A 24,313-nucleotide genomic window follows, 5' to 3' on the forward strand; every position below is an offset into this window, starting at 1 on the left:
TTAACTCCTTTTGGTGTTCTCACAAAACAGCGCTCCCTTCGTCCCCCCAGGTTTGATCTATTCAAATTGTAGGAATAGGGTAATCTGATCAAAACATGAAACAACATGGAACGACCACTAGGGGGCAGCGAATACTTAAAGAGAACCCATTGTGCTGCCCTCTAGTGGTCATCTGGAGTTTTGCAGTCCAGATTTTGTAGTCCTGCACTGAGTGGCAACAGAAGGGACGCCTCCCTCACTAGCTGCTGAATGCAGACAAAAGTTGAGTTCACCTCTTCCATATGCCTGGCTCTGAGTAGTCACTAGCCTGCTGAATCATTTCATGAGATTGCTGGCCAGTCGGTCATTGCACAAGTGCAGATCGTTGGTCCAGCTTTGCCTGGTTCCGTCTCTTAATGCTTTTTGTCATAAATCTTACTGGCAGCCTCAGATAAGTTTACAGGATAACAGTAGTTCCTTCCCATCGTAATGCTAACAACTCGCACCGAGAACAGCACAGTAAAGTTTACATACTACAAATGGCCTTTTCCACCCCTGATTTACAGATCCAGCTGCGGAAAATGATAGCTTATGTCAATACTACCCAAGCTTATGTAATGTACTGAAGAAGAGGAAAAATAGTTTTTACTGTGCCAGATGGACTGAAGGCTGGAGTGCAATTAATCATGGATGAAAGAGGAGATCAGCTGCCAAGGAAAATTTGCAGCAAATTTTCATCAGAGTTTGGCCCAGCTGATAACAGCTTTACCAGCAATTGTTTCCCACAACTGGCAATTTACTGATGGTAATCTGTCACACCAAGAGGGCTGCTATTAGAAGTAGTGGCACATGTTTTAATTAATATAAACTCAGATTGACAAAATACAGAGAGACGGGGCCCTTTGTACAGATCAGCTTGCTTGGCACTGAAATGCACTGACTCAGGCTAAGGAGTGGAGAAGAAGACATGGAACAGAAATGTTTCCTCTGCTTAAACAACGAAAAAGGATGTCACAACGTTAGCTGCACAATGGACTTAGAAGTCCAACCCGCAGCAATTGTTTCAAGGGTTCCAGAGGATCTGGGGGCTGTTCTGGAGGGTCTGCTGTATGGTCTGGCAGAGTCGTCGTTTGGAATGAGAGGGCATCTGTGGCCTTGGATTGGATTGCGCCCGTGCGACCTCTCCCTTCCGTGGATCCCGTTGCTCTCCGTGGTTTACGGAGGAGCTGAGGGAAATGGAAAGGGAGGAGAGACGCTTAGCGGGCCACTGGAGGTCAACAAAGGATATGTGATGGACTGGAATGGAGGAAGGGGGGTGAAGACGGTGCTCTCGTCTCCAGAGCAACGCTCTGGAGATAAGCGGAGAAAGCTGGCGCATCCCTAAACATTCCGGAAGATAGTAGAGAGTTGTGCCTGGGAACTGCTGGTCAGTCTGAAAAGATTGATGTCAGGCCTAGCCCAAGGAACTCCTGGAGACCGTGTAGGTTCAATCAGCAAGGTTTATTAGCTAGCGCTTATTTACAGAAATCTTCTCAGACTGACCAGTAGTTCCCAGGCACAACTCTCTACTATCTTCTGGAATGCGCCAGCTTTCTCCACTTATCTCCAGAGCATCCCAGTGCCTGGAGGCTGTAGGGGCCTGGATGGGGAACAACTGTGGCACGCTCTGCAGCTATGTGTGCCTCTAAGAGGACACATGTTACACCTCTGCTTCGTGAGCTGCATTGGTTACCAGTTTGCTTCTGGGTCCAGTTCAAGGTGCTGGTTTTGACCTTTACATGGCATGGGGCCAGGTTATCTGAGGGACCGCCTCTTCCCGACCCATCGGGTCCAGTGGGAGAGGCACGCTGGGGGTCCCATCTGCGAAGGAGTAGTTCCATCTGACGGGACCCAGGAGGTGACCCTTGTCTGCTGTGGCACCCGCCCTTTGGAACATCATCCCTCTGAAGTGAGGTCAGCCCCAACCCTCATGGCCTCCAGAAAGCCCTTGAAACGTGCTTTTTTGACAAGCCTGGGGATCCTCTGGTAACAGGGATCCTGCATGTTGGCTGTAATGTGTGTAATATTCTCCCGCGTGTGGTTTTGTTTTTATCTTTGTTTACTGTTTTAATTGTTTTTAATTGGTTTTGTAGTATATTTTTGATGGTGGATCTTATAGTACGCCGCCCAGAGTCACTTTGTGTAAGATGGACGGCCCTATAAATGTGACAAATTAAATAAATAAATGAAATCCATTTGACGTTTTCAGATCTGTAAAGAATATTGATTTAGTAAATGGCATCGCTTTTCTTTCTTTTTTTAATACATTAAAGGTGCCAAGCCATTGCTTCAATTCTAACGGAGGGTTTTCCTTTTTATTTTTGGCAAGACAGTATGACCTGACTGGGCTGCATACTAAGACGGAATAACCAAGGGAATGAGCTATCCTCTCTCCCATATGGAGAAAATATGGAGACTCCCTCACGGTTAGGTTCTTGGGCCCACCCTCCCATTTTGCTTTTCCCTGTGAGGTTCATATCACAGCCTCCAGTCTCAAAGCATGCCTGCTAAGCTTATGTACAGCAGAAGTCAATATTATGTGAAAAAATGTCGATGTCTGTGGCCTTGAAAGGAAGACGAGTGGCTGTGCCCCATGATCTCGTAACCGAGCAGTTCCATTAAAAAAAGCAATGTTAGTCTGTAAGGGAAAAAAATCCCAAATCCATGGTGGCCTTTGTTAGGGCTAGCCAAAATGAAATCAAGGTGTGCGAGTATCTGAATTCAGTATGCTTACTCAGGCAAGATGTTACCAAGATCAGGGGACAGAAAAGAGTTGGAAAGTCCAGATCTGGTAACTGAAACATCTAGCTTAATTTTATGACTTTCCTCCTCCTTCCTTCTCTGCTTTAGGTAACATCTCATCTGATGAAAAGTTCTCAGGAATTCAAAAGCTTGCATTTTGATTGATCCTAAAAAACAAAACAAGGGAACACTGCCCAATTATGGGTTTGGGATGTATGATGGACAGTTCTTGCAAATGATAATCTGTGCATAGGCTCTAACACTCTATTGGAATAGGACATGCTTTTTGAAACAGCCTTTCAAGTTGTCAAAGAAAAATGTGTTCTCTAATCCAAACTGGAGGACTGAAGATGCCAAACAGGTTTTTCAAGACCATGTAGAGTAATCCTAGGTGGGCTCAATGACTTAACTACATTGATACTTAAAGTTTCAGGCAAACAACAGCATTCCCATCTCATCAAATTCAATTCAGTGCTGTTTTCCCAGTTTTATTGGTGAGCTGAATTTTGAAATGCTATGCAAATACACCCAAGAAGCCTCACAGGCTGAGCAGGAAATTAAACCCAAGTCTGCATCTGTCAGATGAATGTCTAAGGGCCAGCTTATTGTAAAGATTTTGCATCTGGGTGTGAAAAAATATGCTTGACTGCTTACTTTAAAAATCATCGCACAGAAAGCAAGATGGTGTGAGTGTTAGCTTAATTTCTATTTGTGTTTTTGTATAAGAAAATTTATTTTCTTTCTAGGAATGTAGTGCCAATGAGCACACTTATGTAATTACAGGATAAATTTTGATAGGAAAATCTCCATACTTTTTATAAGAATGTATTGTGGGTGGATGTATGAAGTAAAGATTTCCATGTAAAAATTGATCCTGCGGTTGCATACGTATGTTCACTAGGACCACATACATAAAAAGAATATCAATGTGTGGCTATGTCTATCTGGATAAATACCTATAACCTGCCCCAATCCAAACAGACTTGAGGTAGAGTACAACAAAGTTGAAAGGAAAATGGAAACTAAATAGAAACAATTAATAAAATAAAAAATCTTTGGTAAACATCATAGGTAACTAATCTAATCTAATCTAATCTAATCTAATCTAATCTAATCTAATCTAATCTAATCTAATCGCCAAATGTATGATGGAACAAAACTGTTTTTACTTGTTTATAAAATGTCGGTAGGGTCAAGGGTATTCTACGCAGTAGGGGCTGTCACTGAGAAGGCTTATTACCTAATCCATATTTCTTACCTTGTAAGGAGGTGGATCTGCAGTACGCTCCTCTTGAAGATTGGACCAGTCAAGCAGGTCCAATTCTGGCACGGCATTGTAAGGTATGTCCTGGTGTTGCATCATAAAGGGCCCTTGAAGTAATAACCAGCACTCTGAATTTGGCCAGAAGCCTCCTGCCAACCAATGCAGGGACTTCAAGGTAGCTGTTGTCTAAGCCTGTCAGAATGGTCTCTTCAGGAGTCTAGCCTCTGCATTTTGTACCAAAGGCAGTCTCCAGGTGATCTCCTAAGGCGGCCCCACATTGTATCACTAGATATCCCCAGAAATCAGGAGGAGTCTGGTAACACCTTTTCTGACTAGCAAATGTCTAGAAGAAGGCCTAAGCTTTTGTGACCTCACTTCATCAGATGCACCAGAAAAAGTGCTACCAACCTCTTTCTGATTTTTGATTACCATAGGCTAACACAGCTCTCCTCCTACCGTGGATATCTCCAGTTTAATGACACTTCCCTCCAGCACCGAATGATTTCTCTCAGTGACTTCATGTAGAAGTTAAATAACCTGGGGGAACGTACCAAGCCCTGAAGCAAATCACACTGGACTTCACAAAGGTCTGAGCGCTGATCCTCCATGACCACTGATTGGGACCACCCAGTTGAGGAGCAGAACCATTGTCACAAGCCCTGCAGGCAGATCAGAAGGATACCATGGTTGATGGTATCGAACACTGCCAAGAGGAGTAACAAAACCGAGAAGAACACATTCCGCCATCTAGGTTTCAACAAAGGCCATCAGCCAGAAGGACCACTATCATTTCTGTCCCATAACCAGGCCTGATTCCAATAATGTGTTTCATCCAGGATTCTCTGTAGCCGATTCACTAGTACTTTCTCAACCACCTTCCCAAGGAAGGGAAGGTTGGAAAAAGGCAAAGGTTGTTAAAAACAACTTGGTCCAAGCGCCTCTTCAGACAAGGATACACCACTGCCTCTTTATAATGCACCCATTATGTCCCATTGCCTCATAGAGTAGTCAGCACAGTATTCTGACAATTGTTCTTCGCTGTCCGTGATTCGGATTGCTGTTTGTCGCCTCTAGCCTTCATTTGTAGGAAACCCTTGCAGTGTGAAATGCCCCAGCTTGCAAGCACAATATCCGAAAGAACAAGATGCAGTTGTCACAGTGGCTCCCTTGTTCACACAGCACTTCAGATGACTTTTATATTGGATACGAAATAAAGGAAAAAGCAGAGGGCATGGAAGTACGTGGGCTTGGCTTTGTTCCCAGGAGAGCCACGAAGCCCGGGTGGATGAGATTTTGTTCATTTCACTTGGCAAAGAGCACCGAGTTTCGCAGAGGGAGAGATTACATAAAATAGCCCGGAAAGATGAGGTGATCGGCCACAGTAACATCCTTAAGCAAACTTTTAATTTTACACTTTATCTTGAAAATGTAAATCCAGGTGAGACTGGGGTATTGTTGTCATCTAGACCAATATTTCAGCACGTCAGGCTTCATCCAGACCAATATTTAAACAAAAGGCTTGTGGGACGCAACTCTTGTTTTTTGCATAGATACGAGGAAAGCTGTTAATACAAAGAATAATGAGAACTCAAGCTACATGCACAGCAGAGCCAAAGTTCGAAGCTTGCATCTTTTTTCCCTCGCCCATATGTTGTAACGGACTGAGAGTCTTTTTTTATGAGGAGAACAATTGACACTCTGTGCCTTGTCACTGTGATGAACCAGTCTGACCTCGTGCACTTGGCTTCTGACGTTGCTCAGTCTGACTCTCACACCCGCTCCCTCTCAGTTTTTTTCCTCCCTTCATTCCTTGGCTATGGAGATATTATGGGCGTCCACCCCTCCCCTTGGCCATAAAGGACCGGAAGAGGCTGCAACTCTTCCTTCATTTTCATCTGTGTCTTGGCTGGGGCTGAAGAAGGCTGTAGATGCTCCAGATTCTTGAACTTCAGTGGAGTGTGATGTTCCTTTGAGGAGTCACTGCGGTGCTTGGAGTTCAAGGAGAAAGCAGGCAGCCTCTAGAGTGGGGAGGGCAGGGAGGCACCCGCTAGGCAATAATCTGGGTGGCAACCCTACAAGGCCTGAAACAGGAGAATGAGTGGAGTTGAACTCAGGTGCACCCAGCCCCAAGGAAGCATTCAGGCCAGTGGTTTTGCTGGTAGGTTTAGAGCACTACTGCCCCAGGATGGCGCTGGATCTCTCCGTGTCTCCATGCTCATTACAAGGTTTGGTGAGGCTTTGTTCCAGGTTGCATATAGCAAAGTAAACTCAGCAGGCCTGGTATTTCTCCATCTCCGTCCTAAGCTGTTTTGGACCAAGATAGCTGTCTTCCCATGTTAACTTGTTTGCTAACTAAATTTGCTTTGGAAACCTTTTTGAGAGATTAAATGGATAAGAACAGAGGGCATGGCCACCAAAGGAAGTCAGACTACTTCTATTTTTAATTTAGTTTAAGGTCATTAAACTTTGCTAATCTGTTTATCTTTTGATTGATTTCAAATATAATTAATCCTGCTCTATTTTTTTTTCTTCCCTCTTTGTTATATTTGTTTGCTGTGGCACTGTTTCAAAGTTTTTAAAGCCTAATTCAGCTAAGGGAATCTTTTGAGGTTAAAAGATTCGCCTCTTAGGTAATTTTATAAATAACTAAACAAAGGCAGTAGCTGCCTGTCTTTGTACCTGTTGTTTTAAGCTGTTAATGGGTTACTATTATTGAAATTGTAATTATTGTGCTCACTACTTCGAGAGTGCTAATTGGATTAGTAGTCAGAATAGAAGTGTAATAAACTAACAAACAAAGATTCAGCATAAGGCTGTAAGTCAGCATAGTTCAGGCTGATGTTTTGCCTTTGGTGACTCTCTATAAGCCAGATGGCATCTACTTAAATTTGCACAATGTTTGAGCATTGTCAGTGGCTGCAATAACTTGCATACAATGGCCTGGTCCGTCCGTCCTTCCTTCCCTCCTTCCTTCTTTGGATCAGACACCTTTTTCTGCAGTTTATGCCCAATAAAACATATTTTTCTGCAGTTTATTGAATCCAATAAAACATATCAGATGATCAGTGGAGGTCAGAGAAAATATACTTATTCAACCCAAGGTTGTCAAGTAACATTGGGTGGCAGCCATGATGGACTGCTTTTCTGTCTCTCTTCTTATAGATTTCTAGTGCAAAGATTTAACCAATCATTATCAATAGAATGGAATGTGTGAGCTTATTACAATAGTTCCTGTTCTATCAGCATGACTATCTTCCTCCTGTGCAATCCTTCCTTCTTTTTATATTCTGTTAAAACAGATGTTTCCTTACCTATAGTTAACCACAATGTCTATACAAATGGCCGTTTTATCCTTCCTATATATATGTCTTCCTATTCATAAGATATATGTCTCCCTCTACATAGGTTTTGCTACGTGATGTGCTCATTTATTTATAATGGCAGGAACCAGCCTTTTCCTTTTATAAAATGGCATTACTACTGCCTATACAATGTTTCATCAAACCTTACATTAAACTTATTGGAAACATATACGGAAAATATTCCAAGACTGACTTCCCTCCTTCCCTCCTTCCCTCCTTCCCTCCTTCCCTCCTTCCCTCCTTCCTTCCTTCCTTCCTTCCTTCCTTCCTTCCTTCCTTCCTTCCTTCCTTCCTTCCTTCCTTCCTTCCTTCCTTCCTTCCTTCCTTCCTCCGGAATGCTTTTGTAAATGTAAGAACCACGGTTGTAAGTCTGGTATGATCCAGTTTGCATGAAACTCTAAGCTTTAATGGACAGGTTTACACATTGTGCCAGACCAAAACCACATTCTGAGTTAGCAGGAGAGCAGTTGAAGCAGGTATGCTAACTACAAACATAGCCACAAACATCCACGTTAGCCTACTTTATGGATGAGTACACATAAGAAACAGAGAATATCCTGTTGTGGTTTTTTTTCACAAGGGAGCAAATATTCAGCGTTCACTCAGTCTTCAAGGTACCAGGCAGTTGTTCTGCGACCAGTCATCACAGAAAGTGATCTGACATTCACCCTTATAGTGATCTCTACTTTTTCGTGTGGCCTATTTATTCCAGTGTATGAGATCAAGTCACAGCAGAGAAAGGCCTGCTAGAAAATCTTCCCAGGAAACTGGTGTCGTCTGAAAGATAAATCTCACCAGACTGTTATTAAAATGGACGGAAGACTTTGCACTGTTCTGCAAACCTGTGGCCCCAAGCATTAAGCTGCTAAATGCTGCTGATGCTGGATTTGCAATTTCTGGAAAATCAGAGCTGGAGATAACTCCATAGCAGGCAGTAGATGCATCACTATGCTGGAATATTTGATTTTAAGGGGGACTAGAATAGCGTGTAGTAAAACGCATATCAGAACTCCTAATTTTTTTTTTTTCAAAATAAAAAAGCAGTTATGAGTAGGATCCCAAGGGAAGGAAAGATAAGGGGAAGAATAGCTCAAGGTGGGCAGGGGGAGGAGATACTAAATGCACAGTGGCAAACTGTTCCAATAAGAAGAAAATATGGAGAACAGCAAAAGAAGCTTAGTGGAGACCTATAAACAAAAAAGGACGCATACTAGAAATAGAAAGAGGGGCGGAGCTATTCTTATTTTGGTTCCGCCTTCTCCAACAAAAAAAGGAAGTGTTCGGTCAGGAAATTTTGAAGAACAGGATAAAGGGGCAAAACTGAAGCCTGCTTTAATATGGATTAGACTCGTTGAGTTAGACCTTAATCCTAACCCTAACCCTTCCAACTGACTATAATTCTAGACTCCCTGGCCAACAAATCTTAGAAATCCTCTGGTAATCTACTCTAATTGCCGTTCCAAGAGCAGTAACTATGCCTAATCAATTCCATGTATAAATAGGGTAATACTCCATGTTTAGTATTTATTGTCTCTACCAATATAAAACTGAATTAATGTTGTATTGCTTACTAGTGGTGATGTTACCTGGAAGAAACAATAGTTTAATATGGTCCCCCACTTCATATATATATTTACACACACGCACACATACGTATACACAGACACACACACAATTTTGGAATATGACAATTTTTTTTCATGTTTCCTTATTAAACATGGAGGTGTATAAGAATATTTAAGCTTCACTTCATTATAAGTATTATGAGAAAGTATTATCTAAATAAACAGGATATATTACAAATGAAATCAAATCTTTATTATGATCTTTGACCAACTTGGATAAATTACAAATCTAAGTTTATAATATATAAAGGAGGAAGGATGGAAGTTGGGAAGGAAAAGGGCTTCTAGAAAATGTATAATCAGGGTTAAAGAGTCAAGGAAATTGAATAATTTGAAAGTCATCTTTTTTTACAGCACCACAGCAAAGGAACCTGGAAAGGTCGATAACTGAAAAAAAATAATGCCTTTTCTGTTTATAGATATCATCTATTTTGGAATATGGACGCATAGTAATTTACACCACCAGCCTTCGGGTGGTGAGAACGACTTTTGAGAGATGTGAGTTAGTTCGAAAGATCTTCCAAAACCACAGAGTGAAATTCGAAGAGAAAAACATTGCGTTGAATAGTGACTATGGAAAGGAACTCGATGGGAGATGCAGAAGGCTTGGGAAAACTCCGTCTGTTCCCGTTGTGTTTATTGAAGGCCAGTATCTGGGGGTAAGTGCATGATGCGTGTCTGCCCGAACATTTTAAATCTAAAAGCATGAGAAATCATTACGGAAGCACCCGTGAAAAAGGATATTACTTTCACAACTGTCTGTTCTTCAACAGACAATAGTTATATATCAGCCTGATTTCAGCCGTCCCTGTTTTATTCAAAATCTGATTCCGCAAACTAGTCCTACAGCAATCAAGCGTACACACTATTACAGATGATTGTCCTAAAGAGTCTGCAAGTTGCCCCTTGATCAGCAGAAAAATGGCAAGGCTTAAATGCCCAATTAACCCAGTGTGTTCTAATCCCTCAAGACTGTATTTAAAATGACCTTCTTTGCTGTTGAAAAATAAACGGGTGATCCGATTGTGTGTGCAATGCTCGACAGTAATTTGGGAACATGCCCTGATTTTAGGTGAGGAACGTAATACAGAATTATGGATGCTAATATATGGGTTGTTAAAGCAGTGATTTGTGATTGTGAAAAAAACAGTTCTCTGCTTTTGTTGATGCAACAAAATCACATACCCACAACAATATTTGTGGGAAGAGACAAATATTCACGACAATAAAGAAGTGGGTTTCAAACCTGTCTAGAGCTCAGTTTCCTTTCCTTCCACGTATGACTGCCTCCCTCCACTGACATGCAGCTAACATGGCTATTTGATTGCCCTCGCTGAGGGTGAAGGGGGTGACACTGCAGGAGATGAACCATGAGGGCAGCAGTTATGTAGTCCTCAGGTGAAGAAAAGCAGTCCTACGGGACCAGAACAGAGACACGGGGAAATGGCAGCTGTATGAATCCTAGAACGTGCAGTGTTTTATTAGGGTCCGTGTGCGTGTGCCTTCAAGTCAGTGTTGATGTCAGCCCTGCAAGGCAGTCCAGACCAGGCAACCAAAACCAATGACTTTCTCTACCCCCATTCCTGCTTTGGACTCAGATTTCTTTCATCAGGCTGTGGCTCTTCCTCTGTCTCTCAAGGTTATTCTCACACAGTTGACTCCTGGCAATTGCCTGAACAAGTCCCTGCAGTTTTCTTGGCAAGATTTCAGAAGTGGTTTGCCATTGCCTCCTTTGTAGGGCTGAGAGGGAGTGACTGGCCCAAGGTCACCCAGCTGGCTGGGTGCCTAAGGCAGGACTCGAACTCACAGTCTCCCGGTTTCTAGCCTGCTGCCCTAACCGCTGCACCAAACTGGCTCTCTTTATTAGTGTAACCCATTCTATCTATTGCCCTAATCATCTTATAGTCAAAGCCCATGCTGTACCACCTGGAGGGCACCAGGATGAGAAAGGCTGACAACATAGCTCAGTCCTATGAAATCAGTATTGTTTAACAGCCCAGTGATTTTAATAGTATTTATTTTGATCCCCTGGGTCCTCACCACTATCTTATGGAGGGCATTAGCTGAGACTATCGCAATTTTATCAAGCATCAGGGCCGACAGAATACCACATGGTCAGCTCATGGTTGTTGTGACTGTATATTTTCTATGGGGGGTTGGATTATGTCTCCATCTCTCCATTTCTTTATTTACACTCTGATATGTAAATTCACCTTCAGGTGTAGCCTCTTTCTCCTTTCTGCTTAAGATTCTTTGGAGTAGTTAAAGCCAAAATGAAGATTTTAAGGAACTTAAACACAACAGGTAGAAAGTAAACAATCTGAAACACATCAATCACACTAGAAATTAGAAATATCTGTAATTGGTAATTTGGATCCTGTCTTTGATAAAACTATCCCACATTTCAACATCTAACAAGCCAAAGCATGAAGTGCTATACAGGTAGTCCTTGCTCAGCAACCACTCGTTATGCTGACCCTTTGAAGTTATGACAGCGCTGAACAAGGGGACTTATGACTGTTCCTTGTAGTTGTGGCCATCACAGCATCCCCACGATCACATGATTACAGTTCAGGTCTTTGTGAGCAACTGGCTCACAATTATGATGGTCGCAGCGTCCCACAATCACGTGATTGCCATTTGCGCCCTTCACTCTTGGCTTCCGACAAGCAAAGTCAATGGAGAAGCTGGCAGGAGGTCGCAAATGGCAATCACGTGACTGCGGGATGCTGTGACTACACGGGATTTGCCTAATGACAGCAACTTGAACTGGCATAACTGCTGTTGTAAGTCTGTCATGCTTTATGACCATGTTGCTTAGTGACAGAGTTGCCAATCCCAATTACCATGGTTAAATCTGTACTAGCAGTGCTCTTCATTCATAAACTTAATAGTGACCAAGAAAATGATTCTGAAAGAATCAATGTGTAAGACTGCCATAAGAATTCAGGAATTCAGTTATCCTTGCATATTGCAAGGTGGAATTAGTAGTATAAATACAGATAGTCCTCATTTAATGACCATTTGTTTAACAACAGTTTGAAGTTATGATGGCCTTGGAAAAAGTGCTTTACAACCCGTACTCGCACTTATGTCTGTTGCAAACCATTGGACCATCCCCCGCGGTCACATAATTGCGATTTGCGACCTTTCTTATGATGGTCGTTAAGCAAATCACATGATCATTAAGCAAATTTCGGCAAAAAAGTCCATTGGAGAAGCTGGATTAGTTTAACTTAATTCACTTAACGACCATCGTAAAAATGGTTGTAAAGTCGGGTCTGGTCATGTGGTGACTTGCTTAATGACTTCCCCCTTAATGACCAATTTTCTGGTCCCTATTGTGGTCATTAAGTGAGGACTACCTGTAAATGTATTTCCTTTGTTTTGAATAATGTTTTCTTTTTCTACACCTTTAGTTTATATATTGTTAATGTCCCAAATTTCTGGGGAGATGAAGCTAAATAGTACTGCTCCTCCATAGCAGCTTTGATATGGAAAGTTCTCCCCGCTGAGACAGGATTGGCTCCTGTCTGGTAGCTTTTAGGAGGATATTAAAAACTGAGTTTTTTCCAGGAGCCTTTCAACAACAGCATCTGTGCCTCTTCTTGTTCTTATTTTTTTCCCCTACTTCGTTTTTGTTTCATGCAATTTGAATTTTATGTTGCTTTAATTCTGTTACTGTTCTGAGAGCTGCAAGATTGTGGCAGGAAAAAGAATGGAATGTAAGTAAATAAGCAAATAAAAATATATTTAAAATGTGTAAAATTAAAACTATCCAGGCAGCACAGTGATAAGACACAAAGGTTCTAAATTTTAATCCTGAATGTGTAAAATGGGAATTACTTTTCCAGACGTCTGGAAGCAATCAGAGTTATAGTCATGTTTAATCTCACTGTTATATGCGGTTCTTCTTATGCAAATGTTCGTGTGCCCAATATGGGCTGTTCGACTTTTGTTGAATACATGTAATTTTTGAAAACAAAAACCAAAAACCAAGCATTACAATGGTTGATGGAACATGTTTATTGTCTGTGCTTGAAAGTTATGTGCTGAGCATAGTGAATTCTGATCTGTTTGGGTTGCTGAGTAAACCCTGCACACCCAGCCTCTTTTATCAGCAGGTGATCAAACAAATACCATTTTTTTTACCAGCAGGGGCCCAGTTTATAAAAGGGAAGATTGCAGCAGTGATCTACATTAATTGCAGAATATGACTCTTTAAACTCAGCGACCTACTTCATTTACAAAGCTATAGAAAGTTGCATCACACACCGATACAAAGATTTTTTGAAATATTGTTTATTTTATTCCATTTTAATTTGGTTTTTATTTAGAAGGCAAGGAACCTTGACTTTGTCGCGGAACCATAACTTATAAACGTACAGGTGAATGATTACAGTCATCACCCAAAATGAATAACAAATCCTCCTGCATTTCTAATCGAAATGCCTGGTTAACTTTGTTCTAAACAGAAAAATGTTTGGGGAAAGGTAAACAGGTGTGAGAAATGAACTGATCATGTTAAAACAAAAATTGTTGGGGGAAGTTGACTGAGACAAAACAAAAGCATTTGGATCTATAGACTGAGAGTGTAAAATCTTTCTAGCACTGAGCTTGGCATTCAAATGCAGATATTTACTGGACTGCAATCTCATAAGAATGCAATGGCTGAAAAATTATATATGATATACGGTACACGTATGTGATCTCTGCAGTTTCCTCTGCCCCGTGGTTCTCAAGCCAGTATATATAATCACACTGATTTGCATGCCATCATGTCCACGTGAATGCAGACAAGCAGGGACTGAAAAGGTTTCGGTCGTACCACTGCCTGTTGCCATTAAGACCAAAAATGAGTTTAACTGGCCTTTCCTTTCCAAGAAGAAGCTATGAGGATTTGCCACCAATAGCTTCAGCAATGTCTTAGTAAGTGATAATTATTTGTTCGGTTTAATTAAAGACAAATAATTTTTACCCTGACCAGGGTTAAATGATGTCCTAGCAATAGCCCATGCCTGGATTTTTCCATTATGTTAGTACTTCTTTGTAACGTTAGCATCAGGCTGCTGTATCTGAAAACAAATCATGCCCTCTGCTGGGATAACAATATTACATATTTATTTAAAGTATTTTTTGCTGGCAGGTTACATAAAATGAGACTTGATCATATTAAGGGGCTGAAATTATTGAAAAAATGGGAGGAGGAAGAGATGATATGGAGGCATAATTTTATACTCAATTTGCTTACGGAAATAGGCATGTTATTTAAAGGCCGTTCAGAAGTAACTAACAACACCTGTCAATTCCTTAAGATGCACAAGCTCCAGCCGAATACAATAGAATCGGGTTCTGCCAGGAAGTCAGCTCCCTGAAATCGTTAAATCTAGTCAAACAGGTCTGCCAAGCAGGATATGTAGCTAGATACGCAATGAAAGTATTGATGTGGAATCCTGGGCCAAGAGACAACTTCCTAATTTGCGATTTCTTTTAACAGAAGGTGGGTTGACTTTTAACACAAAACACAAACATGCTGGAGATACCAGGTTGGGGAAAAGTGATTACCTGACACCAGGGTGGGGCTGGCTGGAGACCCAATGAGGGTTTCTAGGGAAGCTGACTGTAATCAGGGTGAGGTGCTAAAGGCTGAAGTTGCAAAATAAATAAATACAAAGAAAAAGAGGAGGCCAGGTAGGGAACATTTGGGAGGAAATTCTAGGTGGCTTCATGGTTTCCTTCCTTCCTTCCTTCCTTCCTTCCTTCCTTCCTTCCTTCCTTCCTTCCTTCCTTCCTTCCTTCCTTCCTTCCTTCCTTCCTTCCTTCCTTCCTCCCTCCCTCCCTCCCTTCCTTCCTTCCTCCCTCCCTCCCTCCCTCCCTCCCTTCCTTCCTTCCTTCCTTCCTTCCTTCCTTCCTTCCTTCCTTCCTTCCTTCCTTCCTTCCTTCCTTCCACACTGATCTCTACTGGCTTCCTTAATTTGTAGTTTTAAGTGCTTCTGAAGTGAGCATTAGGTGGCATCTAAAATTCTAATATCAGAAAGAAAAGGACAAGGGGAGATAGGGGGCACTTTAGAAGATGAAATCCAGTGTTACTGTGTGAACTCACATCCATTTTTCAGAAGATCTGGGTGGGGTGAAACGGGCCTGCAAAGAAGACTATTCAGTAGAATGGACAGAGGCACAAGACAGTAGTTATTTGGCAGGAATCTTTCCACTTGAATTACCAGGGAGAAGTTGGTCTTAATTGCTGGGCTTCAGATAATTAATAGGGCTCTGCAGAGATACATGACCTAACTGGAGTTGTCCTCCTCTTGGAAAGTTATATGAGCTGCTTAGGTTGCTGAGGGGGTAGCTTGTCCTGACATATCCAACTTCAGAGCATCAAATGAAAAAAAATGGAGCCTGCTACCCATTATCTAGATGGAAAAGCTTAAGTAAATGGGCATTTTTTGTTTTGCTTTGCTTTGTTTTTTCAAAACAGAATGACATTTCTAGAAAAATTAGAACATCGTAAGTGGAGGAATCTAATGAAATTTCATAGCGTTGGTTTTTCAATTATGTCTTCAATTTTTTTTTTACCCATACCTTTTTTTAAATGTTGAGACACAATTTAATGAAGTTTAAAGCAAAAATGAATTTTATAGCAAGGAATAGCTGTAGAAAGAGATCTTTGGTTTGCAAACGGAATGGGTGAATGGACAACTGACAGTCAGGGAGAGGTGACATAAGAAATTAAGCGTCTTTCATTTTTCCATTAAAAAAATGTAGATTTATAAGGCAGCACATCCTTCAATCTGATGGAAGTGAATTTGCTTTCAAATTTCATTTAAAAGGAGAAGATATTTTAGATGAAATTCTCAGAAGTAGCATGTTCTTGCACTTATTTAGAACTGAAATACGGTAAACTTGATTTTTTGTGTGTGAGTGTCTCGCCTTTCATTGTTGAATCATCTCTCCTGGCTTCCTTGTTTCAGTTAAATCCAGGGGTGATGACTGGCTATTAGAACTGTCACTCAAATAAAGGAAAATAGGGCAACACCTCTTAGTTTAAATTCTGGAGGGAGAGGGGGTGGAAGAGAGAGGGATTTGGGGAGGTGTGAGAGATGCTGAGAGTCCTAGCCCAAGGAAGTCCTCCAACTTTCAGCTTGATAGGTTTCAGAACAGACCCATAGGGAAGACAAAGATTTGTAGCCTATAGATACTTCGTTGAATGTAAATTACCACTGTAGGAGTCATCTTGCTGTGAGAGGAGAGATAAACTTATTTATTTATTTATACATCCCATTTATACAGCCGCCCATCTCACACAAGCAACTCTAAATGAATGCTATGGGGAAGTTAACCAGACTTAAGAGGACTTTAGAAAGACTCTTCAAGTTGTATGATAAAAGATAATTCAATGCTTTGTTCCAATGTTATTAAAAATTGCTCCACCGATGTTCCACTTATGTATATAGACAAAGAGAGGGAGAAACAGAGAAAAAGAGTTTGATGGTGGCAGCAACTAACAGATCCTTTAGAGATTTCTGTAGATCACCGGGATTATGGTCTGATTCTAAAGAATCCCCCCCCAAAGGACGACCGTAATAGTTAAATTGTGCCACGTGCATCATAAGGGAAAAGTAATGGCAGCAAACACCCAGCTGCAGACGCCTCTGCTACCTTCGATTACTCAATCAAATAAAAAACACAAACAGAAGAATTTTGAAAGCAATTATCAGGCATCCTGAGAGTAAGGCAGATAATAATCTGCCAGGGTTATTAGAAATAATATCCCACATCAAGGTAGATAAAACCCATGCTGATTTGCTCCATTCCAGTCTGGACCGAGTAGTTTCTGCAAAAGCAACCTACCATCCTAATGAGTAGGTTAAGAAAATGTTATATTTTTCCTCTTACACACAACATACTTGCACAGACATGCATCCAGTAATGGAAAAGAGAGCAAGAAAGAGAAGCTACGATTTGTCACAAAACATCAGTCCAGGAAATAGGTTGAAAGATGTTGCTGGTCCTTCCAGGCATTTAGTGACGTCCTTGAGAGCATTTAATTGAAGGGAGGACTGTGCCTTTGAGGGATCGGAGGCACCAGAGAGGAAGTCAAGGCAGAGTGACTGAGAAGCGGAAGCAGCACCCTTATTAAATTCGCAGCAACTCTGTAGTTGCATTCTTCCTATATCCACTGAGGCCTTTCCCCCACCCTTAGGAGTGCCCGAAGTCCCAGCTGTACTGCAACTCACAGCTTGAGACTGGTGTGGGCAATTAAAGAAAAAAGAAAACAATTTAGCAACCAGAAGCTGACACTGCCAAGGAGAGGAGCTAAAATGTTGAGAAGAATCCCACCAGCCAAGAACTGTATAGATTAAATTCATGCTAAAGCTTAGCTTAATGTAACCCTTAACTATAGATCATTTGGCTGTAGTTAAGGGAGACATAGATAGATTTGTGGCTGATACTTTGCTCTTCAGGTTGGTTGAGTTTTTATATGTTGTTGTTTTTAAGTCATTCTGGAGTCGGATCAATCAACCAATCAATCAGTCCTGAATGTGTGTTCAACGGTGCAAAGTCAAGGGGAGAAAAGAGACTATTTTTGCAGCAGTTGTCAACTGGCTGAAGTTCTGCAGAACTGGATGTCCATAGAGAGGGGTTCCAAAAGTCAAGATGGTGGCTGTCACCATGCGAATGAGGCCCTGCCCTGACACATGTACAAACGGGACAGGGCTTTGATCGCAGAGTGGTGGCCACCATCTGGCCACGCATCGAGCTGTTTCCTTGCTCCATTCCTGCTTCATCTCAGTTTGAGCTGAGAAGAGTGGCCTTTAGAAAGAACAAATGCCTTGTTTTATATTTCTTTTGTTTTTCCCATGCTGGCTCTAGGACTGCGGTTGGCACTTGGGGTAATTTTAAATGCTGTCTGTGAGCAATCAGCAATCAGTGCTGATTGTCTGTAATTTTTTTAAAAAAAATTCTTCACCTTTACTGCTTCAGATCAGAAAGTGGAAAAGGAGTTGCGTCAGAGGCAGAAAGGCTGCCCTCACCCTTGGCCCAGCCTTTATTTTAATCCTTTTGCATCATGACTGCCCAGAGATAAACCCTGATTCTCATGTGGCTGTTGGTAGGAAAAAGGTCACCCATCCTTAGCCGGTCGGAGATCTTGCATTAATTATAAGGCACCACCGCGATGCTTAAGCAATCAAATTTGACAATGTGCTGACATTACCGAGGTCGCATAAGAGTTGCATAAATGGGTGAGTGAACACTTTCACACAGAGTGCTGACCCACTGCCAAAAAGCGAATGAACTTTTGACTTCATACCAGCAGAAATGTTCTTCCCCCCAATTTCAGATGTAAAATACAAATGTTCAGCAGGCCTTCTCTGATTAGCAAAAGGAGCCATAGGGCTGTTTTATATCTTCTTTGGCAGATTAACTTTCTCTATACGATCCTCTTGTACTTGGAACCTACTCAGTCTCAATTATTTTAATTTTTCATGGCCGATTTCTGAGTTTTTTCATCACTTTTTCCCTTTATACTTAACCAGATCTGTGTGAATTCAGGGCTGGAAATCCTTAAATTGTAAATTAAAAAAAAACTCAGTTTCTCCCGCTCATGCAGTGACAATTTCTGATGGAATATATATTAAGAAATTACCTCTTAAATACTGATGAAGTATCTTTTTCCTCTGTTTTTATAAGAAGGCATATATTGTAAAGCAAGAAGTACATTTCACAGTGATCACGTAGCACTATTTAGACAAATGATATTTGTTCAGCAGGGTTGACTTGGTTCAGCTGAAAAAATGTGATTTATATCAACAGTTTTTGCAAAAAGGAGTTTCTCCTTTTCTCTGTTAAACTGTCAAAATTAACCCACTTCCTCTATCTATCACACACACACACACACACACACACACACACTTATATGCACATGTACACTCACAAACACCAACTAACAGACTTTGTCTGTTTCCTTCTAGGGTGCTGAGAAAATTTTGTCAATGAATGAATCAGGGGAGCTGCAGGACCTCTTAACCAAAATCGAGGTAATTAACGAGCTTAGCAAAGATTTTTACCCTTTGGGTTCTGATTGCTAAGACCGTTTGCTTTAAAATGAAGCGTTGTTAAATTCCTCCTGTCGATGGGTAAGAATGTGTGCTCATAGTTTTGTATTTTTATAGCTGCATTATTTTTTCTTTGTAAGAACTTACCTGAAAACTCCTACACTTTGTCTTATTAGAGGGATAAATGTGATGTGTCATTAGTCATGCGATTAATATTTGTGTGGTAGTTTTCTTCTTAAAATCAAATTTTAAGAAATTTTGATTCTTAAAATCAAATCAGAAGCACCAGTCTGGATACGGCCATAGCACAGACAGAAGGGAAATTATATTTCTTTGTTCTTTGTGTCTTTACTAATTATTCATTCTTGCTTATGTCTCCTGCCTGGCTGCCAATATGCTTTCTCAAACCACCTAACGATACAGGCATTCCTTCCAATGTACGTGGAGTTAAATCTTCATCAGTCTCTTAATTCAAAGGCCAAATCATTCTCCTGAATGGTTTCTATTTATTTAACCAAAATGCGCAATTAAGATGAATCTGAATGATCATATGATAACTACTCACCACATAGAAAACATAAGGAAGGCAATCCTGCTTTGTTTTTAAGGTACAGCATCAAGAAAAGGAGAAAATTACTTATAGGGAAAAACTGATCAACAGCAGTAGATACTAAATTCTTACACAACCACTAATCCTTGTGGTTTCATCAAGATTCACACCAGATCACAGCTTCCTGGGGAGGTATGGCGAACTGAAGATGGCTCTGAGAAAGTGGAGCTGGTGACCGCGTCAAAGACCAAGAAGCCGGTGAGCAGACTGGTCCCTTGGAACCTCTCCGGATAAGGAGAGGATGGGAGATCTCCCACATGTGCTCCAGATGGCTGCTCCTTGTGAGGAGACTGCAGGACAACAGTTTTCCATGGGTTTGAGTGCTGAGGGACAACAGGATTAGCCAGCTTGCTCACAACCGCAGCGGAGACTTTTAAGGGACAGTACGTTCACAAACAACACTTTCTAATCACTTTCGGAAATTGCCTATAAACCGTCTTAAAGCTATTAAACACCTTTGGAACAACAAGTTTGAAAAGTCTTCATAGGGTGAGTTTATCTTCAGCTCTGAACAAAAGACAAGCTAATTATAAGCTTAAGAACTTAAAGAATTTGAAATTAAATATAAGCTTAAGAACTTAAAGAATTTTAGCAAAAAGTTAGTAAGATTTTGATCTTACAAAGTTGTAAAGTTATAAATGGATTAAGGGTCCAGATAAATTTGGAACATTGACTTTTACTATATGATTTTGGAATTAACTATGAAAAATAAATAACTTCTCAGGGGAAACAGACTTATTTTGGCTATCTTGGCTATTGCAAGTCATTACAATAGATAAGTGATGACTTTAGAAACTGGACACTAGAGGGGATTAAAGATTTTAAGCAGAAGAAAACAAAAATACAAGCCTGTTCTTCATGTCAGTTAACATTGGGACTTACAAAATGATGCAAAACGTTATAACATCAGAAATATTAAAGAAGATCTCTGAAGAATGGAGTCAGAAATTAGTAACTACAATATGAACGCTGTCAGTAATGATGTCTGCTTCTATGGATAGACTATGTCCAAAAGATGTTAATGAAAGAATGACAGATGTGGAACAAATTTTATCTGACAAGACGGAGAAAGTACCAAAAGTGGAACTACAAATTACAGACCAAGAGAATGATTTGGAAAAGGATGCTTTACTGGATATAAAGAAAAACAAAAAACAAAAACAAAAAACAAAAAAAACCCCAAAACAAAAACAAAAACTGGCTGAAGTTTTAAAAATTAAAATTTAATTTCTTTTTCTTTTTTCCTGCACTTTTTATTCTTTCTTTCCATTCTCCTCTCCTTCTCTAATTAGTTTGTTTTAGTTTTTACTAATGTAATTCAAATTCTTAATTCAAAAAAAAAAGATTCATACCAGAACATCAGTGTCCAGAGGGTGGATCAAAAAAGAGAAGTTACTAATCATGACAGTGGACTAGAAGCCACTTTATTCGTGGGTCATGTTGCATGCGCACACAAAGGGCAGAGTTTCCATTGAGCTGCTACAACCACTGTGTTGCCTTTTTTGAAATGCAGATCCTCAACACCCCGTGGACACTGGTGCATCAGACAGAGCTGTAACCTTGCTTCTCCAGACACTTAACTCATTCAGGAATTGGCTTATTCAGCAGAAGTCTTACAAATTCAACTTGGCTTGGCAAGATTAAACTCTTCATTGCAGTTTTGCAGGCAAGAATGAAGCCACTCATCCAGTGACCATTCAGAGTTAAGACGGTGCTGAACGTGTAGGACTTATGACTGGTCCTTGAAGTTGTGGCCATCGCAGCACCCTCATGGTCACGTGATCGCAATTCGGGTGCTTGGTGACTGGCTGGCATTTACAACTGTTGCAGCATCCCGCGGCCATGTTATCACCATTTGCAACCTTCCCTGTTGGCTTCCCACAAGCAAAATCAATGGGGAAGCCGGCAGGAAGTTGCAAAGCTCCAGAAGCATCCAGGCTACTTCTGCTGAGCTGTCTTTGTTTTTCATCACCAACCTGCTGGTGGCCCAAATGAAGCAGTGGGAGCAGGAGGAAGAAGAGGAGGAGGAGGCAGCAGAGAGAGAGGCCAGGCTCGACTAGGCCCATGGGCAGATGCCAGTGCCCTGAGCTCCATCTGGCCTCCATTGCTCCCTCATGTGCGGCCAGCCCCTGGGGCCCTACCTGGAACTGAGCTCACCACGTGGGAGGACGCCTTGGAGTGGCACCGATGGGTGTGCAAGGCTTTCAGGGGCTGCGCCAGTCCGAAAGTAAACTCCACACGAAGAGCTGCCCAGGCATCTGCTGGTGATCTATGCCATCAGGCTTGCAGAGAGCTGGTGGGCAGCCTCCCCACTTGCCCTTGGGCCTGACTGGAGCGGGATTCATGCCCCAAGCCTCCCCATCTTTGGGGCCACAGGATGCACTCCCCTGGTTGTGGCCTGCCTAGCAGAAGAATGGGAGACAAGCCCAAAGTGCACCTGCCCACCACCCTGGTTCACCCTCCCCCTCCAAGATGCAGCCTGCATTCTGCAGGCCCTCTGGGTTTCCCCCAGAGCGCATCATAGAAGAGGGTGAGGAGAGGCTAGCTCTGGAAAGAGGGGTGCCATTTCTCCTCAAGCGACCAGTTTAGCCACTTATGTCCTTGCTTAACGACTGCATGGGAGTCCCTTAACGAAGGCAACCAGAATAGCCGTAACTGCTATCATAAGTCAGTGCTGTCATGTGATTTTTCGCTTTACAACCTCATCACTTAGCGACGGAGTTGCTGGTTCCAATTCCTGTAGTTAAGTGAGGACTACCTGTACACACAGAAGTCAAAGAACTTATAGGGGTCTGCCCTCTTGGATTTAAATTCTAGACTTTTCCTTCTGCCTTTTCAAATCAGTGGAAACTTTGCTTGATGATGGTCTTGGAAGGTATCTCTTCTGCGCTGACATAACAGTTTTCTCTAGCCATTCCTTACAAGTTTCTCCCGAATTGTGTGCGTGTGTGTCTGTATGTGTGTGGTAGTAAAAGGTACCCCTCCATACATACGTGAGCTACATTCACTACCAAACTTATGAGATGCCCTCCCGTACATACAAATTGCTTAAAGTGCCCTTGTAAGAAGACATTCACAGCAAACTGAATTGACCCTGAATGATGACGGGGAGAAGACTCAGTCAGGAACCCGTGGCCCAGTAAACCAGATTGTTTCTATTCACTGAGATAGTACAGCTGCCATGTGACCTAGTAGGAAGAGATAAATGATAAGAAGGTCACCAGATGAGTTTATCAAAAACATTCCAACGTCATGCTGTAATTTCCACTGTGTCCTCCTGGGAGGAAATAGTAGCAGTCCAACTGGTCGGTTCTACTTAACAAGTTCCGTAAATGGGCTTGGAAAGTTTACATATAGTTCTGCTTGAAACATACAGAGGATACCCATAGCTAGCTAGCCCGCTACAGCAGTGCCCAGAGACCTCCAAAGACTGAGGCAGGTTATAGAAGCAGCCGTTCCAGCTGGCCTTTGAGCTTGATAGCCTTTCTTTTTTTAAAAAAAGCAAAAAGTGTATATAATTTATAGAACCCATATTGAGATCTGTGGCTCGGTTCAGGATGAACGAGTCCAATACAGCACCTTGGCCACAGAGGCTCGAAATGCGAAGGGCAGCTTCAGAGAGGCAAGGAGAGAATTAACTCTTCCTCCCCAACCCATCTCCCTGGCCTTGAGTCTTGAGGCGGCTGCTGTTTAAATAATGAAATAGTGCATGTTGATGTCTTCCTTACTAGGGTCAATCAGTCATGTTTGGCTGTCTAATGCAGTGTTTCTCAACCTTGGCAACTTGAAGATGTGTGGACTTCAACTCCCAGAATTCTGGGAGTTGAAGTCCACATATCTTCAAGCTGCCAAGGTTGAGAAACACTGGTCTAATGCAACTAATGGATGCAACTCTTCTTTTTTTCCTTGCTGCAGAGAGTTCAACACCCCCATGAATGCCTCTCCTGTGGGGGCTTTGGTTTTCTTCCGTGCTCGGTGTGCCATGGGAGCAAGATGTCCGTGTTTCGGAACTGTTTCACAGACTCCTTCAAAGCCCTCAAGTGCACGGCTTGCAACGAGAACGGGTTGCAGCGCTGCAAGAACTGTGTGAGCTAAGGATGGCATGTTGTCTCGCACACACACAGACCCACACGGACAACCTCATTTTATTACATCAACATAGCAGTTTGTGATACTCTTTTTTTAATTAAAAGCCACCACGTTTATCTAGTTCAACCAATAAAGCTCATTTGTAATCAATATATTAAAAAATCCCCTCTCACCCTGATGGGTGGTCTGTGTCTTCCTCAATCTCGGGTCCTCTACCAGAGGCCTGGGAGTTGGAGGGTTCTGCACGGTATCTGAGCTTTTCCTGGCACGGCACTCTTTTGGGCAGAGAGCTCTGATGTTGTATGGCTAGAATCTTTCATGCACTGAGATTCCACACCGAGGCATAGAAGAAGCCAGGATTTTACCCGCAGTTCAAGTTACACAGAATAAATCACACACACAAGCTAAGGGGAAAAGTAGGAAGGATTCCATGGGTGGAAATCTTGAAAGGAAAAACGTTCAGGAGGATTGAGAAGTTCTGAAAAATGAGGTAATTAAGGCCCAAACACAAAGAACTTGAAAGAGAAAGAAAAATGGGAGACACC

At 41.8% G+C, this 24,313-nt stretch overlaps 1 protein-coding gene across 1 annotated transcript in view; it reads left to right on the forward strand.

The window, feature by feature from the left end:
* GRXCR1 (glutaredoxin and cysteine rich domain containing 1) overlaps positions 1 to 23,889 on the forward strand; it is a 41,675-nt gene extending 17,786 nt beyond the window's left edge. Inside the window, exons 2-4 of the mRNA XM_088131194.1 lie at positions 9,431 to 9,670; positions 18,986 to 19,051; positions 23,595 to 23,889. Coding sequence (XP_087987320.1) covers positions 9,431 to 9,670; positions 18,986 to 19,051; positions 23,595 to 23,774 — 486 coding nt within the window. The 3' untranslated portion in view covers positions 23,775 to 23,889. The remainder of the gene's footprint in view (positions 1 to 9,430; positions 9,671 to 18,985; positions 19,052 to 23,594) is intronic.
* The last annotated feature ends 424 nt before the right edge of the window (positions 23,890 to 24,313 follow it).

Source organism: Python bivittatus, unplaced genomic scaffold, assembly GCF_059951505.1.
Source record: "Python bivittatus isolate LINGU-HERP-01145 unplaced genomic scaffold, Pbiv_v1 ctg000970_np1212, whole genome shotgun sequence".
NCBI lineage: Eukaryota > Metazoa > Chordata > Lepidosauria > Squamata > Pythonidae > Python > Python bivittatus.